The following is a 14,349-nucleotide window of genomic DNA, read 5'->3' as shown; positions in this document are numbered from 1 at the left end:
AGGGATTCCACTGTTGTGTGCATTTGCATTAACATACTGCACAATACATTTAAGAAGCTTTCCTTTATACCTTGATAAATGTCTGTGATTTTTCCAGTGCAATCTTAAGAAGGCTTTTGATAAAGAGAAAAGATAAGATTAGCTTTTGGGTGTCCTTTTCCGGGCTATGATTAAGCCACCCATACTTTGCAATTTTCATAGTGGATTTTCTGGTTCATTAGAGACTTTTCAAGATTCCTAGGATCAATACTGTGCTCGTGAAAATAAGGCCAAGTTCAAAAGGAGAGGGGTTTTGTTTTGTTTTACAGAGATAACCATTTGACTTCTTGCTAAAACTTCCTGGCTAGAAGTTCATCAGCTAAACTAACAACAGTGAAGAATGGACCTCTTTGTTACCCAGAAACTGAATTTTGTGGTTTTAGTAGGAAAAGCATTTTTGGTGATCAAAGCTAAAGTAAAAAAATAGTAGTGGCTTGATGCTAGATCCAAAGTTTTCTTATTTTTGGAACAGGAGTTAAATGCACACTTCAGTTTCTTAGATACACGGAGAAGGCATGGCAGACATAAGTTTTATATATCATTGCATATACGTAAGTTGCACCAGAAACTAAACAGAACAAATTATGGCACTTACATTGTTCTAAGTTACGTTTTTCACTTCCTGGTTGACAACACGCATGGGTTAACTTCAATGAAACTCTTATCCTCTATCTGTGATCATGGCCACTGGGAGACAATAAATCACCTAGCCCCAGACTCTTATTAAGAGTTGCACCATTTGAAACTACACAGAGGGAGAGAAGTATCCAATTTCAGTGCAACCCTGGTCACGTTATCATTATGTTGTTCAAGTAAAAGCTAAAATCTCTCTTCTACTGCGGAAAACCTTCCAGACGTCCAACTCAGATAACACAGTAACTAAACCAATACCATCCATAGGAGCTCTGTTTCTAAAATTAACGGTTATTATCAAATTGCCATAAAAGCTAGGGACATCGGAAGCATTATGAACTTGTACACAGCACAAGGAATTTGTTAGAAATTGCAAACATATATGTATTACAATGAAACTCAAAACAATCCCAACTCCCCGCTATCAAGTTTTCCCCTGCTATGGACAATTGACAACAGGCACATTGGATCCAGTATATCAAAACACTAAGACGTATTCAACTGTACCAAAAGAATCCTAAAGGGCAATGAAAATGAAAAATGTATAAGGGAGACGTGCTCTACAACACCATGTACCTCTTCAAAATGCCATGTGGTATGGAACTATTTAAACGGCCTAAGAAATACATCGCTCTCCCAAAGCTTGTGATAAATTCTTTGACAAGATCAAAGGAGTAGGGCGAAGAGGCAGTCTCCTGACACTATTATACAGGCGACAGCACCTCAACTGATATTTTGATTATTCAGTCCCCTAGGGGGAGCCACAATTCTCTGATGATCTTTAAGAATGTCTGTCATCCCAATAACCAGCAAAATCGGGATTAGGAAAACAAAGGGACAAGAAAGCTCATACCCTTTGGTGTATTTAAAAATTGAGCCTTGCCAATCTGTGCTAGCCTTGTCACTGAACGAAACAAACAAGACTAATCTCGAATACTGCACTACATGTGAGCTGCATTAACAGCCACTGCCAAAACTAATTAAAAGTAGCTGTATCTTTCAGATATGTAATTGTTCAGGTGTGATAAAACAGTACTACTAGGCAAAGGAGCCATAAGGACTAGAGCAGCAGCTCCCAGACTTTATTGGTTCATGAACCACTGTTTTAAAAACTGCTGTGAATGGATGGAACATCAAGCTCACGTATCATTATGGTTTGGGCACACCTGCACTAGAGGATATACCGCATAGGGCAATCACAGGCTGGCCAAGGAATGGGCAAGTTGACCTAACAGACATGAATTCTATGATTCTGTGAACTGTTACAAAAGAACGCTCAAGGGACGCTCACTTGGTCAGTGCATGTGCCATTGGTAGAACATGAAAGGTTCCCCAGCCATTCCGCCAACATTTTATCCCTGCTATCTGAGGTTCACCATCAACTGTAATACGTCATCGTTGGCATAAAAACTAGGTCTGAGCCTGTGAACAGTGCTCTCCCACCCCAAATTTACAAGCTGAAAGAATAGTTCGGCCCACCACTCCGCTGCAGGAAGTGGAGTTACACCCTAGTTCCTGTCCAAAGCAGCTTACAATCTAAGTCTCCAAGCCTACAAGTCTTGCCAGCAAGTCAACCTCTCGGCCTATGGCCTACGTGAAGCCCCGTTAAAATCAATGAGGTTCCGTACAGATGGTGGGGAGCCAATTCCAGAAGAATGGCCTATGGGCCTGATTTTGCAAACTCTTGCTCACTGGCTTCAACAGGACTGTATGGGATAGTAAATTCTGCTCACCTGAGCAAGCGTTTGCACACTAAATCCTGAAACACAACAGTTAATTCATGCTGTAAATATTCACCAGGGACAGTATAAAAAACTCCATTAAATCTGAACTGCCCGTTCATTCTTTTTATTATAAAATATCTGGCGCTTAGAGACCATTCTTAACTCCCCCTCCTGTGTCAAGGTTTGAGTAGGATCTTTTAACAGTGGGTGATTTTATCACCCTCCAGAGTAGGAATGGAGTTCCTGCCCTAACTCCGAATCTCCTTGCTTTTCCAAGCGTGCGTCATACAATTAACAACATTTTAATACAGCTTGGAGTTTGCGAATAGCTCTATTCAACCAACCAACTTGAACAGCCCCTTCGATTTTTTTCTGTTTTCCCTGAGAATCTCACATACAGAACTACATTTAATTCTGCTTTTCTGCTAAAACCAGCAAGTACAGCTCCAACACAATAACCATTCAACTGCTGATGTGTTAAGGTCTGCCAACCTGAGAATTCTCCCGGGGTGGTGTTTGGTGAGTTAGTAGCCTCTGTTTCAGTGTAAGACAACGTGGAATCTGATAGATCTGGAAAACAGAAGGAGAACATTCAGTACTGTTGTGCCACAAGCGCTGTGCACCCACTCACGGACATACTGTGCCACTTTGCCTGCCCACACCTTCCAGAGTGAAGCTACTGCTGACCCAGGGCGGAAAGTAAGTGCTTTACTTCTCTTCTCTGACAGGCAAAAATGAAAAGTTTCAATTGCTTTGACCACAAAAATAACTACAGTTCAGTTGATTAAACAAGTAGAAACTTGGTGCGTACTGGATAAAGTTACGTTAAGCCTCTAAACAATTCATAGTTACTATACTTAATTATCACCATTAAAATTCTTGAAGCTGTTTATTCTTGCTTCTTTCCTTCCTTCCTCTTTGCTGAAGCTAAGGAAACTTTGTTTTAACAAGTTAAGAGGCCTTGTTATGCTCTTGCTTACCCCTTTAATTAAGCGCTCAAATGTTTGCTCACAGATTATTTTTTCAGTCAAATAAACCCGTGAAGTACATCGCACTGTTTTCCATACCTGCAGCACAAGTAGCTTCTAAAAGGAATTAATTTTGAGCTTTTTTTTTTATGTAATGTCAGCTTAGACGACCAGCCCTTTCATTTTCCGGGACACTCTTATGGCTGGACCTCTGGTGTGACCCATTAGCCATGACGCATACTATCCTCAACTGCAAAAAACACGGTGAGTTACTTCTCTGGGTGAGGTTGTGCCTCTCAGCAAGGGGTGGCAAATGCACTGCACCACCCCAAGTGTAGTCCCAGGAAGCACTGTGACTCAAACACCCCGCCAGGACACAGCTCCCTCCCGAATTCCCTTGCTCTGGGGGTTAGTAATTTGCTGCTGGCCCAGACCATCAGGGAATTATGAAACTTCCCACCAGCTCAGCTGGCACTGCCCACCCTCCCTGCCTACCTGCTCCAGGATGTAGAGTAGTGGTGGGCAACCTGCGGCCCGTCAGGATAATCCGCTGGCGGGCCGTGTGCGGCCCGCGGGCTGCAGGTTGCCCACCACTGATGTAGAGAGTACCAGGCACACAACACCCATGTGCTCCTAGCCCGGCCCAAGGTCTGAATAGCCTGCGCAAAGGGTGTAAAGAAGGTTCTCCTTTCCCATTAGGCCTCTGCATAGTTGCACTGTGCACGCCATGGTCCAGCCTTTGGCTTTTGTTGGGATTTTTTTGGTTGCTCAGTTTTCTTGTTAGCTTGTTCTGGGGTTTTTAGAAAAGATCAAAGGCGCCATTTTGAACTCTTTACTCAGTCCTTTGGGTCTGACTCTACCTCCTGTATGACCCCACAATTCCCAGTCTGGTGTTCCTGGGTGCACCTCTCTAAACCCCTTTGAGACCTCAGAGTAATGTATTTGCCAAGTGTGTCCTTATCTATTTGGCAAATACTGAATGTTTCCTCATCCCGCCCGCTCTGTGATTCTAACAGCTCTGTGGTGAACATGTCTCTCTCTGTGTGTACTTCCTCTTTTGTGAACCAGCATTACTGACCACGGGAGAACTGGAGGAGTAAGATACCACTCAAAGTGACTATCATTGGAAGAATCTGGCCCATTGCCTACAGAGTCTCTCAAAAAAAACACATCAAACTTCCCCCCTTTGAGGTGCACTTGTTACTTCCTATTTACCTGGATACCGTGAAAGCCAGGGCAGAATTTGGCACAGCGTCTACTAAGGGAATATATGCTTTGGAAGGCATTGGCTATTGAATTTTGCCAATTTTAAAGTAGGTCACATTTTATGCCTCACTGTGACCAGATTTATTTCAATGATACTTTTAAAAGTCGGAATAATTCATTGGAAAAAATTAAATTCCATTCAAATGTTTTACAGTATGGAGCTTAAAGAGCTCATGTCTCAGTTTAATAAACACTATACTAATAATGCTTAGCGCTTACGTAGCACTCTTCGTCTTGAGATCTTAAAGAACTTTACAGTGAAAGTATAATCTTCCCTATTTTACAGGGTGATAGGCCTCAGGTGAGAGAAGCAGGACAGTTACAGAGCTGGGGATAGATCCCAGGAGTTCTGACCCCCACTCCAGTCTGCAATTCAATCTAGTATCCAATAAAAAAATTAAGTCTGATAACCAGTCATTACACCTTCATTAATAATGACAGTGTTTCACCTGAATGCAGATTATTCTGAAAAATACAGATGTAGCAAAGAATGTGTATTAATATATAAAACCATTGGGAATAAAGATATGATAAAAAAAACATACAGATTATTTTATTTTTATTCATGTATTTCTGATAACTTGTCAGCTGATGCTTGTTCAGAATTAGTGATGACCTCCACGTTCCTACATTTTGACATTTGCCTGACACACCAGGCTGGAAATGACCCCAGTAGAAAACAATACAACATTTTGGTTATGAACTGTGAATGTCCTAAGAGTTTGTAAAGAGAAAATACTTACCCAGTGGCTTTTGCTCGTCATGAGGAGACAGCCGAGAATAAGGAGGCGGGGGAGACTCTGGAAAAACAAGACCTCATATTAGTGCTATATCAGGTTAAAAGTTCAAACCCTCAAGTTTTCCCTCCTAGGAAGTAATATTTTGGTGGTAAGGTAAATCCCCATTTATAACATGGCAGAAAAGTCATATGCAAATAACTCTTGGCCAAGATATTTCAAAAGCAGCTGGCGATTTTTGGTGCCCAATTTAACACACCTGTAAGGGGTTTCCAAAAGCGCTGAGCACCCACCCTCTAGAAATCAGGCTCCTTTAGGTTAGGGCATCTCCAAAAATCCAGTTACCCAAAATCATCAGTCCCTTTTGAAAAGCTTGGCTTTTATCAACTGGTCATCTGTCTAAAATAATCCTGTTTCAAAACATAAACATGGGTTTAACAAGAATTCGCTGGATATTGTGTCAAAGAGTAAGAAACTGCATAGCATAAATAAAAAGACACTATCTTAGGACATAAAAGAGAACATTATGATCCAGATTCTGATCTCATTCACACCAACGTAAATCCAGTAAACCCAATTAAGCAACTTAGGTCTGTCCCTATAACTTCCTAGATAGAATAAAAGGTCAGAAGTAATAGCCTACCATAATGGCATGTTATCCAATCTAGCAACACTACACCAGCCTTGATTCAACAAAGTACTTAAGCATGTGCTTAGCTTTAAACAGGAGTAGGTCTACTGACCGTTGACTTAAAGTTGAGCATGTGCTTAAATGCTTCTTTGAATCCGGGCCACCTACATAGCTCTTGGACCACTTACATAGATAAGGACTACTCAAGAAAATAATGGTTGTATGATAATGCCCTTTAATTGGTCAGACTTTTCTTTCATTGATCAGGCTTGAATAATGAGAGTATAGCAGTAGGAATATTCTACCTACCACCTGACCAAGATGGTGACAGTGACTGTGAAATGCTCAGAAAGATTAGAGAGGCTACAAAAAGAGAAAACCCAATGATGGGGGATTTCAACTATCTCCGTTTTGACTGTCACCTCAGGACCGAATGAAGAGATAACATTTTTAGACACATTAATGATTGCTTTTTGGAGCAGCTAGTTCTGGAACCCACGAGGGGAGAGGCAATTCTTGATTCTGTCCTAAGTGGCACACAGGATGCGGTCCAGGAGATGAATATAGCTGAACCTCATGGTAATAGCAACCATAATGTAATTAAATTTAACATCTTTGTAGGGAGGAAAATAGCAAAGAAACACACCACATTTAACTTCAAAAGGGGGAACTACACAAAAACAAGGAGGCTAGTTAAAAAGAAATTAAAAGGAACAGTCACAGGTGTGAAATGCCTGCAAACTGCATGGACCTTTTTTAAAAACACCATAAGAGAGTCAAACTATATGTATACCCCAAATTTAAAAACAAACAAACAAACAAACAAACAGAGGACCACAAAAATTGCTATCATGGCTAAACAACAGAGTAAAAAAAATTATTTTAAAAATTGGAAGTCATATCCTACTGAGGAAAATACAAAGGAACATAAACTCTGGCAAGTAAAGTGTAAAAGTATAATCAGACAGGCCAAAAAGAATTTGAAGAGCAGCTAGCAAAAGACATAAAAACTAACAGCAAAATTGTTTTTAAGTACATCAGAATCAGGAAGCCTGCCAAACAATCAGTGGGGCCACTGGAAGATGAAGTGCTAAAGGAGCACTCAAGGAAGACAAGGCCATTGCAGAAAAGCTAAATGAATTCTTTACACCGCAGAGGATGTGAGGGAGATTCCCACACCTGAGCCTTTCTTTTTAGGTGACAAATCGAGGAACTGTCCCAGACTAAGGTGTCAATAGAGGAAGTTCTGAAACAAAGTGATCCATTAAACAGTAGTAAGTCAACACAGCCAGATGGAATTCACCCAAGAGTTCTGAAGGAATTCAGACATGAAATCACAGAATTAACAACTGTGGTATTTAACCTATCACTTAAATCAGCCTTTGTACCAGATGACTGGCGGACAGATAATATAATGCCGATTTTTTTAAAAGGCTCCAGAGGCGATCCTGACAATTACAGGCTGGTAAGCCTAACTTCAGTACCAGGCAAATTGGTTGAAACTACAGTAAAGAACAGAATTGTCACACACATAGGTGAACACAATATGTTGGAGAAGAGTCAACATGGCTTTTATAAAAGGAACTCATGCCTTGCCAATCTATTTGAATTCTTTGAGGGGGTCAACAAACATGTGGACAAGCATGATCCAGTAGATATAGTGTACTTGGACCTTTAGAAAGGTTTTCACAAGGTCCTTCACAAAAGGCTCTTAAAGTAAGCAGTCATGGGAGAAAAGGGAAGGTCCTCTCATGGATCAGTAACTGGTTAAAAGATACAAAAGAAAGGGCAGGAATAAATGGTCAGTTTTCACAGTGGAGAGAGGTAAATAGTATGGTCCCCCAAGGATCTGCAGTGGGACCAGTGCTGTTCAACATATTCATAAGTGATCTGGAAAAAAGGGTAAACAATGAGGTCACAAAGTTTGCAGATAAGGGATAGAAAATATCATAATGACATTGTATAAATCCATGGTACATCCACACCTTGAATACTGCGTGCAGTTCTGGTCAATCCATCTCAAAAAATATATCAGAATTGGAAAAGGTACAGAGATGGGCAACAAAAATGATTAGGGGTATGGAACAGCAGCCACTGGAGGATTAAAAAGACTGGCACTGTTCAGCTTAGAAAAGAGAAGACTAATGGGGGATATGATAGAAATGTATAAAATCATGAATGATGAGGAGAAACTGGGTGTTATTTACCCATTCACACAACACAAGAATTAGGGGGTCACCCAACTAAATTAATAGAGAGCAGGTTTAAAAACAAAGGAAGTTTTTCTTCACATGATGCACAGTCAACCTGTGGGACTCGTTGCCGATGTTGTGACTGTCAAAAGTATAACTGGGTTCACAAAAGAATTAGATACGTTCACAGAGGTCCATTAATGGCTATCAGCCAAGATAGTCAGGGACACAGCCTCATGCTCTAGGTGTCCCTAAACCTCTGACTGCCAGAAGCTTGGACTGCATGACAGGGGATGGATCACTTGATAAACTGACCCACCAGGGCCATTCTTATGTTCTTTCTTTTTTTTTGTTATATAAATTTGCTTTCAAGAATGTAACATTCTAAAAAGTGAGAGCCAAGTGCTATTGGCAGGGTCATATCAGTTAATTCCTGTTAAGCAGAAATTCCCACTGGCTTCAATGAGGAGTTCTGCTTAAAATTCAATGGCCTAATGTGGCCCCCAGATTATTGAGATTAGCGTGTGTTCTTCAGTTGTCTACAGTGACCTGAAAACAAACGGTTTTGGCAACACAATGACCCCCTAACCTATCTGCAGTTCAGTTTGGATCACTATTAAAAATAACCTCAATCTCCACAGTGTGATGGTTTTGATTTGGACTGCAGTCATTTACTGCTTCTGCAGAGAGGAAAGGTCCTACATCTTGAAATGAGCACCAGTAACCATAATAAAACAAGAGCACACAATTCTCTTACTCTGCTCCAGTGCACAGGATCTGCACAGCCAAGACCACTTTCTCCCAAGTATTTAAGAGCCTCAAAGAACAAAAAAAAAAAAAGTAGCCAACATTCCAGATTGTGGTGATTCTAAAGGAATAGGATCTAATTGCATTAGTTGTGTCTGCAAAATGTACTTCTTATATTCTAAAAACAGACCTATCGCTGCACTAGATTTCCTCTGTCACAGCACAGACAGCATTTTCACACCCTTCTGCTATTTACACACTGTAAACCTAGTGATAAAGGGTTGGGTATACGATGTGAACACACACATCAGAATCCAGAGTAGGCAGACAGACATGTTTGAAGAAAGGGCATCAAGGCCAGATCCAACTCTTACAGATTCTCATTTCCAGATTGCCCTCAATGGGAGCAAAATCCAGCCCCAAGTGGGTGGGTCCCAACACAAATTGGCAGTATGAAAATGATAAAAAGACCGTTAAGAGCTGTGCTGTTTCTTTGTGGTTTTAATTCTACGTTGTTTGGAAAGCTTTTATGTAAAAAAGGAACTTGTAAATTTCTACAGATGTAGCCTTCTCTAAGGTAAATGTAAATGCACATCTGCTACAATTAAAATGTGATTTCATGTTCAGGCACCTAATAATCTTCTGGGGAAAGAACTGCATTAGTTCTCTGCATAAAATACAGTCATTTCTTACCAACAAATGGCACAGAGCGAAACAGGATTTCTGCTTGCAAAATAAATAAATAAATAAAATAAAAGCTCTTCCCAAGAAAAAGTAACATTAACATGATATTTAATGTCCTTCCGGATTTCTGTTCGTAACAAACTAAAACAGCATTTATGCATGAGCTAATGAACCTCAAGAAACTTCAGACTACGTGAAAGTTGAGAATTTTCTTTGGTCAGGACTTTCCATCTTGGAATCTCTTTCATTCTTCTAGTCTCACCCTGTATTTTTACACAGAAAATGGATAACTAACCTCCATTATTTAGGGTGGGCTATTTGGTTCACTCTGCCAGGTTTTCTTTGCACTAAAACAGCTATCACAAAGGATTATGTACTTTCCCCCACCCCTAAAGCCTAAACTGGCTGGAAGAAGTTAAAAAAGGGGTCACTACAGCTTTAAGACAGGCAGCCGTAATTGCCTAGATCCCCAGTCAGTCAGATAAACAGCTAGTCAGACTGGCGCCAGCAATATGCAAACTGCATATTATCACCACTTCTTCACCTAAATAGCAGAGGGGGACCCTCCTTAGGAAAAAAAGGGCTTTTTAAGTACAACTTGAAACTGATCTCAATTCAAAGGGGATAATGCCAGGCCCAATAAAAGAAAAGTTTTTGTCTGTTTAATGCCTGTATTCTTTGCTTCGGCAAACCTATGTTTTTCTAGGCTGCCTTCTAAAGTCACTTAAAAGTTGTGTCTCCTTCAGTGTGATTTAGATACTAGTAATTTTGTGACTATAATTACAGCAAAATAACAAACGGGGAAGCAAAGAGACTGGGGTTTATTCCTAGATCATGGAGCTTTTGGGAGAAGGGGCTTTAAAAACATCAGTTGTATTCGTGATTAAAGTATTTCTTAAAATGTCCATCCACAGATATGAAACGTGTCTCTGATCTGTTGGGTTAAAGGCAGGCACCTTTGAAAGGAGTACAGACCTCTCCAAAGCACTGATCTCAGCAAATACACGGCTCTGGGAGTTTTCCTGCTGTCTCAAAATGGGGGGCAAAGACCGGGGGAGTGCCACTCTTTCTGGCGTCTTTTTAAAAGCATGTTTGGAGAAGGAGCCCAAGGAAAAAAGTCCAGTTTGTCTCCCTCAATGACAGAAACTACACCGAGCCTTATCAAGCCACGCATCAATGAGTGCCAGCTATGTGCACCATGCAACCAGAGCCCAGCCGCCTTCTGAAAGAGGGGCTGCTGGCTCCCTTTGGGGAGGGCTAGCTCGGAAAGGGGTGACTGGAAGGGGGTATGAGACTTTCTCCAGCTCTGGGAGCCTTCGGCCTCTTTGATCCCCCCCCCCCCTTGTTTATAAACCCCTCATCCTCACACAGGCAAACTCCAGTGTTGGGGGTTAATTCATTCCGGGGAGCTGCCTGGCCGGCTGTGTCATGCCTAAAAGTGAACAGCAAACTGAGTAGATTAAAGCTACAAACTCACCATGGGCTTTGCCTCGTGTAGGGTCTATTGCCCCAACGGGCTGCTACCTCTCCCTCCCTGCCTAAACACACACACATGCTACTGGGACAGTTGTGGCCCCTGGGGGACAAAAACAACAGATCTCAGCAAGTAGGTAGACCAGCACCAGGGGAGCAGGTGAAATGGGTCTCAGCCGGCTCTCACCAAGATACCAGGGCAATAGAGCTTGCCATGTTTGCCCCACGCCACCAGAACTCACTTGCCTGTTGTCATGTGGCTTGTGCAGACCAGCAGGGTGCAAGGGGGCTGGGGCTGAGACCTACTACTGGGGACCTGCATGGCTTCTGTGGAGCTCACAATTTGATCAGCAGCAATTGAGAGCAGCCTTCTTCCTCCCTCTGCACTAGTGCCTCCTACTGGCCTTTGCACAATGGGAGGCTACAAGGGAGACAGAGGCTGCGGGGGGGTGTCTATGCTGGGTTGCCTGAAAATGCACACACAGTTCCAGTGCACTGAGGCATTCTCAAACTCCTTGAATGGGTGGAAAAATACGATTCATAACATCAACTGGCTGGCTGCGTATTAAGAGTGTTTCCTTGACTCCATTTGGAAACAATGGTGCAATTCATAGACTACACCAAAGCGGTGAAAATCAGGAGGAAGTTCAGACCTGACATACAGACGTAGGTACAACATATTATGCACACGGGAAAAGGTTCAGCACCTTCCTAAAATCCACTCCAGCAGGGCTAGGGCTAAACAGCTACACAGAAAGTGTGAAGGCGTTTAACTGCAAGAGGTTTGGAGATCCCACACCAGCCACTGCACTGTTGAACACTATCCCATTGTGAATTATCAACAGCTAAATTTCAACACAGGCTTCTAAAACATATGTGATGGGCTACTGATACAAGCTGAGAAGCATTATATCTTAAACCTAAATCAGGGTACAAATCATCTTAATTAAAACAGAAAATAATGCTCCTGGTGTTGCTAGAACTAAAATATTCCTTCCCACTTTAGTTTTGGTTGGTTGGTTGTTTTAAACACCTAACTCGCCGATCATACCATCTTTCCCTTTTATGAAAAAAAAAACCTCTGGGGATGAATAGTTCCTGATGGCTGCCTACACAGAAAACTACAATCTAATCCAAAAAGGGTACTGAAATATGAGCAAAAAGGTGGTGTTGTCAATTTTCTTGGCGTTAGGGCTTTTGGCTTGTGTAGGCCTTTATGCATCTTTGCATCTTCCCCTTAACTCTCAAGCCTAGATAGGGTTAGATCCTTAAAGCACCAGTGATAGGCATGTTTTGATCGAGGTATCAGATTCAAGTGCTAGTTATTGCGGCTAATCTGAGGCAGATCTGGCAGATTTTGCTCATGGTTAAAACAAAAAATCCTGCAAAGACTCGTACTTGGGGGTGGGGGTGGAAGAGGACAGACAAAAATAACAACTGACCCAGCCCTAGCCAGGTGCACCTGGGTTGGCCAACCATCTGTATTCAAACGTACATCGTACGTGGCGATTAAACCACGCGGGGACTTTCGAGGAGGGCTCCCCAACACCTGGCTTAGAAATCGGGCTAATCTCCGTGCCATTCTCCCCACAGCTGGACGGGGCGCGATCTCTGCTCTCGGGCTGGGGTGGGGGACTGCCATGCTTAGGGCTCCCAGACCGGGGTGGGTGTGAAACCACCCAGCGCCCCGGCTCCCCTAGGCGGGATGTCTCTGCGCTCCCCCAAGGGAGACCCCCCCATCCCAGACCTCCGCGGGGCCGCTCCTTACCTGGCCCACAGAGCCGGCTGAAGTGGTAGGGGTTGCAGCAGACCGTGGGGCTCTCGGCCAGCCCGAAGCTCTGGCACTCGCACAGCGGTTTCAGCTCCGCCGGGTGCTGCAGGTCCGGCCAGCGGAACAGCTTGCCCAGGAGCAGCTGCGGGGCCGCCGCCTGGCCCCCCAGGCGCAGCTCGGTGCGGGAGACCAGGACGCAGCCGCTGGGCATCCCCCCTCGGGACTCCACCGCCTCCACCAGGCTGTCCAGCGACCGCTCCTTCAGCCGCTTCAGCAGCGAGTAGGTGACGGACTTGAGCTCCTGCTCCAGCAGCAGGAGCCGGGACCGGGCCTCCCGGCTGCGGGGCTCCGGGGGGGCTCGCAGCGGGAAGTCGCCAGACCGCAGCTCCCTGTCCCGGGAGGAGGCGCCCGCGGGCCTGGGGCTGCCCGGCTCCCGCTCCTTGAAGAGGCAGCAAGTCACGGTTTTGCATTCGCTCTCCTGTGCCCACCACGGGCTCTCCTCTTCCCCGTCCTCCTCCTGCTGCTGCTGCCCGGGGCCGCCCCGGGGCCCATCCCGCGCCGCCATGGGGCTCCCCCTGCCCTCCTGGCCCGGCTCCCAGGCGCACAGCTCCGCTGGGTCCCTCGCCAGGTTGCGGGTTACCGTGCGGATTTCCGAGGAGGGGTTTTTCTCCGGGGTTTTGCTGCGGCTGGTGCCCCCACCGTGGTCCTGGCTCTGCCTGGAGCTCCCATCTGCCCCTTCCCTGTCCGGGATGACACGGCTTCTCCAAAGTCGCCGCACAAGCCCTGAGCGTTTGGACCTGAACATACGACAGCTCGGAGCTGGTAATTTCGGGGGTTGGGGTGGGGGGGGGGGTGGATTTTTATTTGATGCCCGCTCCTGCCCCGGCGCAAGCCCCGCGATCGCCACCACGCATGGAGCGGCGGCCCCTCGCAGCGCCGCGCAAAAGCCTTGCCCAGCGAATCGCCGATAGATTGCAACAAGGCTGCAACATGAGGGAGACTGCGGGGAGGGGAGGAAGAAAGGGCCGAGAAGGCTACATCGACACACACTGGGGGTCGCCTGCCAACGCTCCTTTTGCAGCGGCTGACCCGGGAAACGCTCAGGAGATGCCCTACATTGACTAGCAATTTACAGCCCGAGCTAAAGCAGCCAGAGGGGTCACAGGCAAACGCGGCTGCTGCTTCCCAAACACAAATCCTGCCTTGCAAACTAGCCCCATCAACTGGGTTTCTTTGCCATTAAAACCGTGAAAGGGGAGAGGTGGCAAATCCCAAACGGCTGCTCTGGATCAGTAAACTTGCACCAGGTCCTAGACTTGGCGTTGTTTCCCTTTAAAAAAAAAAAAAATAAGACCACGCACGTTTCAACACATGAATGGAAATTGTAAATATCCCGGAGAGAGCTGCTGGAAATCCTTAATTAAGGAAAACAAAACACACCAAAAATCCAATCCACTCTCCTGCACGTTGGAGCGCCTGGAATA

General features: G+C 44.5%; 1 protein-coding gene across 1 annotated transcript in view; it reads right to left on the bottom strand.

The window, feature by feature from the left end:
- Positions 1 to 13,894, bottom strand: part of SMAD6 (SMAD family member 6) — a 71,499-nt gene extending 57,605 nt beyond the window's left edge. The window contains exons 1-3 of the mRNA XM_024205628.2: positions 12,863 to 13,894; positions 5,374 to 5,430; positions 2,889 to 2,966 (exon numbers count right to left, since the gene is read on the bottom strand). Of these exons, the coding sequence (XP_024061396.1) occupies positions 2,889 to 2,966; positions 5,374 to 5,430; positions 12,863 to 13,670 (943 nt within the window). The 5' untranslated portion in view covers positions 13,671 to 13,894. The remainder of the gene's footprint in view (positions 1 to 2,888; positions 2,967 to 5,373; positions 5,431 to 12,862) is intronic.
- Between the last annotated feature and the right edge of the window lie 455 nt (positions 13,895 to 14,349).

The sequence above is a fragment of the Terrapene carolina genome, unplaced genomic scaffold (assembly GCF_002925995.2).
Source record: "Terrapene carolina triunguis isolate 2854851 unplaced genomic scaffold, T_m_triunguis-2.0 Scaffold67, whole genome shotgun sequence".
Taxonomy (NCBI): Eukaryota; Metazoa; Chordata; order Testudines; family Emydidae; genus Terrapene; species Terrapene triunguis.
This window is presented reverse-complemented; position numbering and strand designations above follow the sequence as displayed.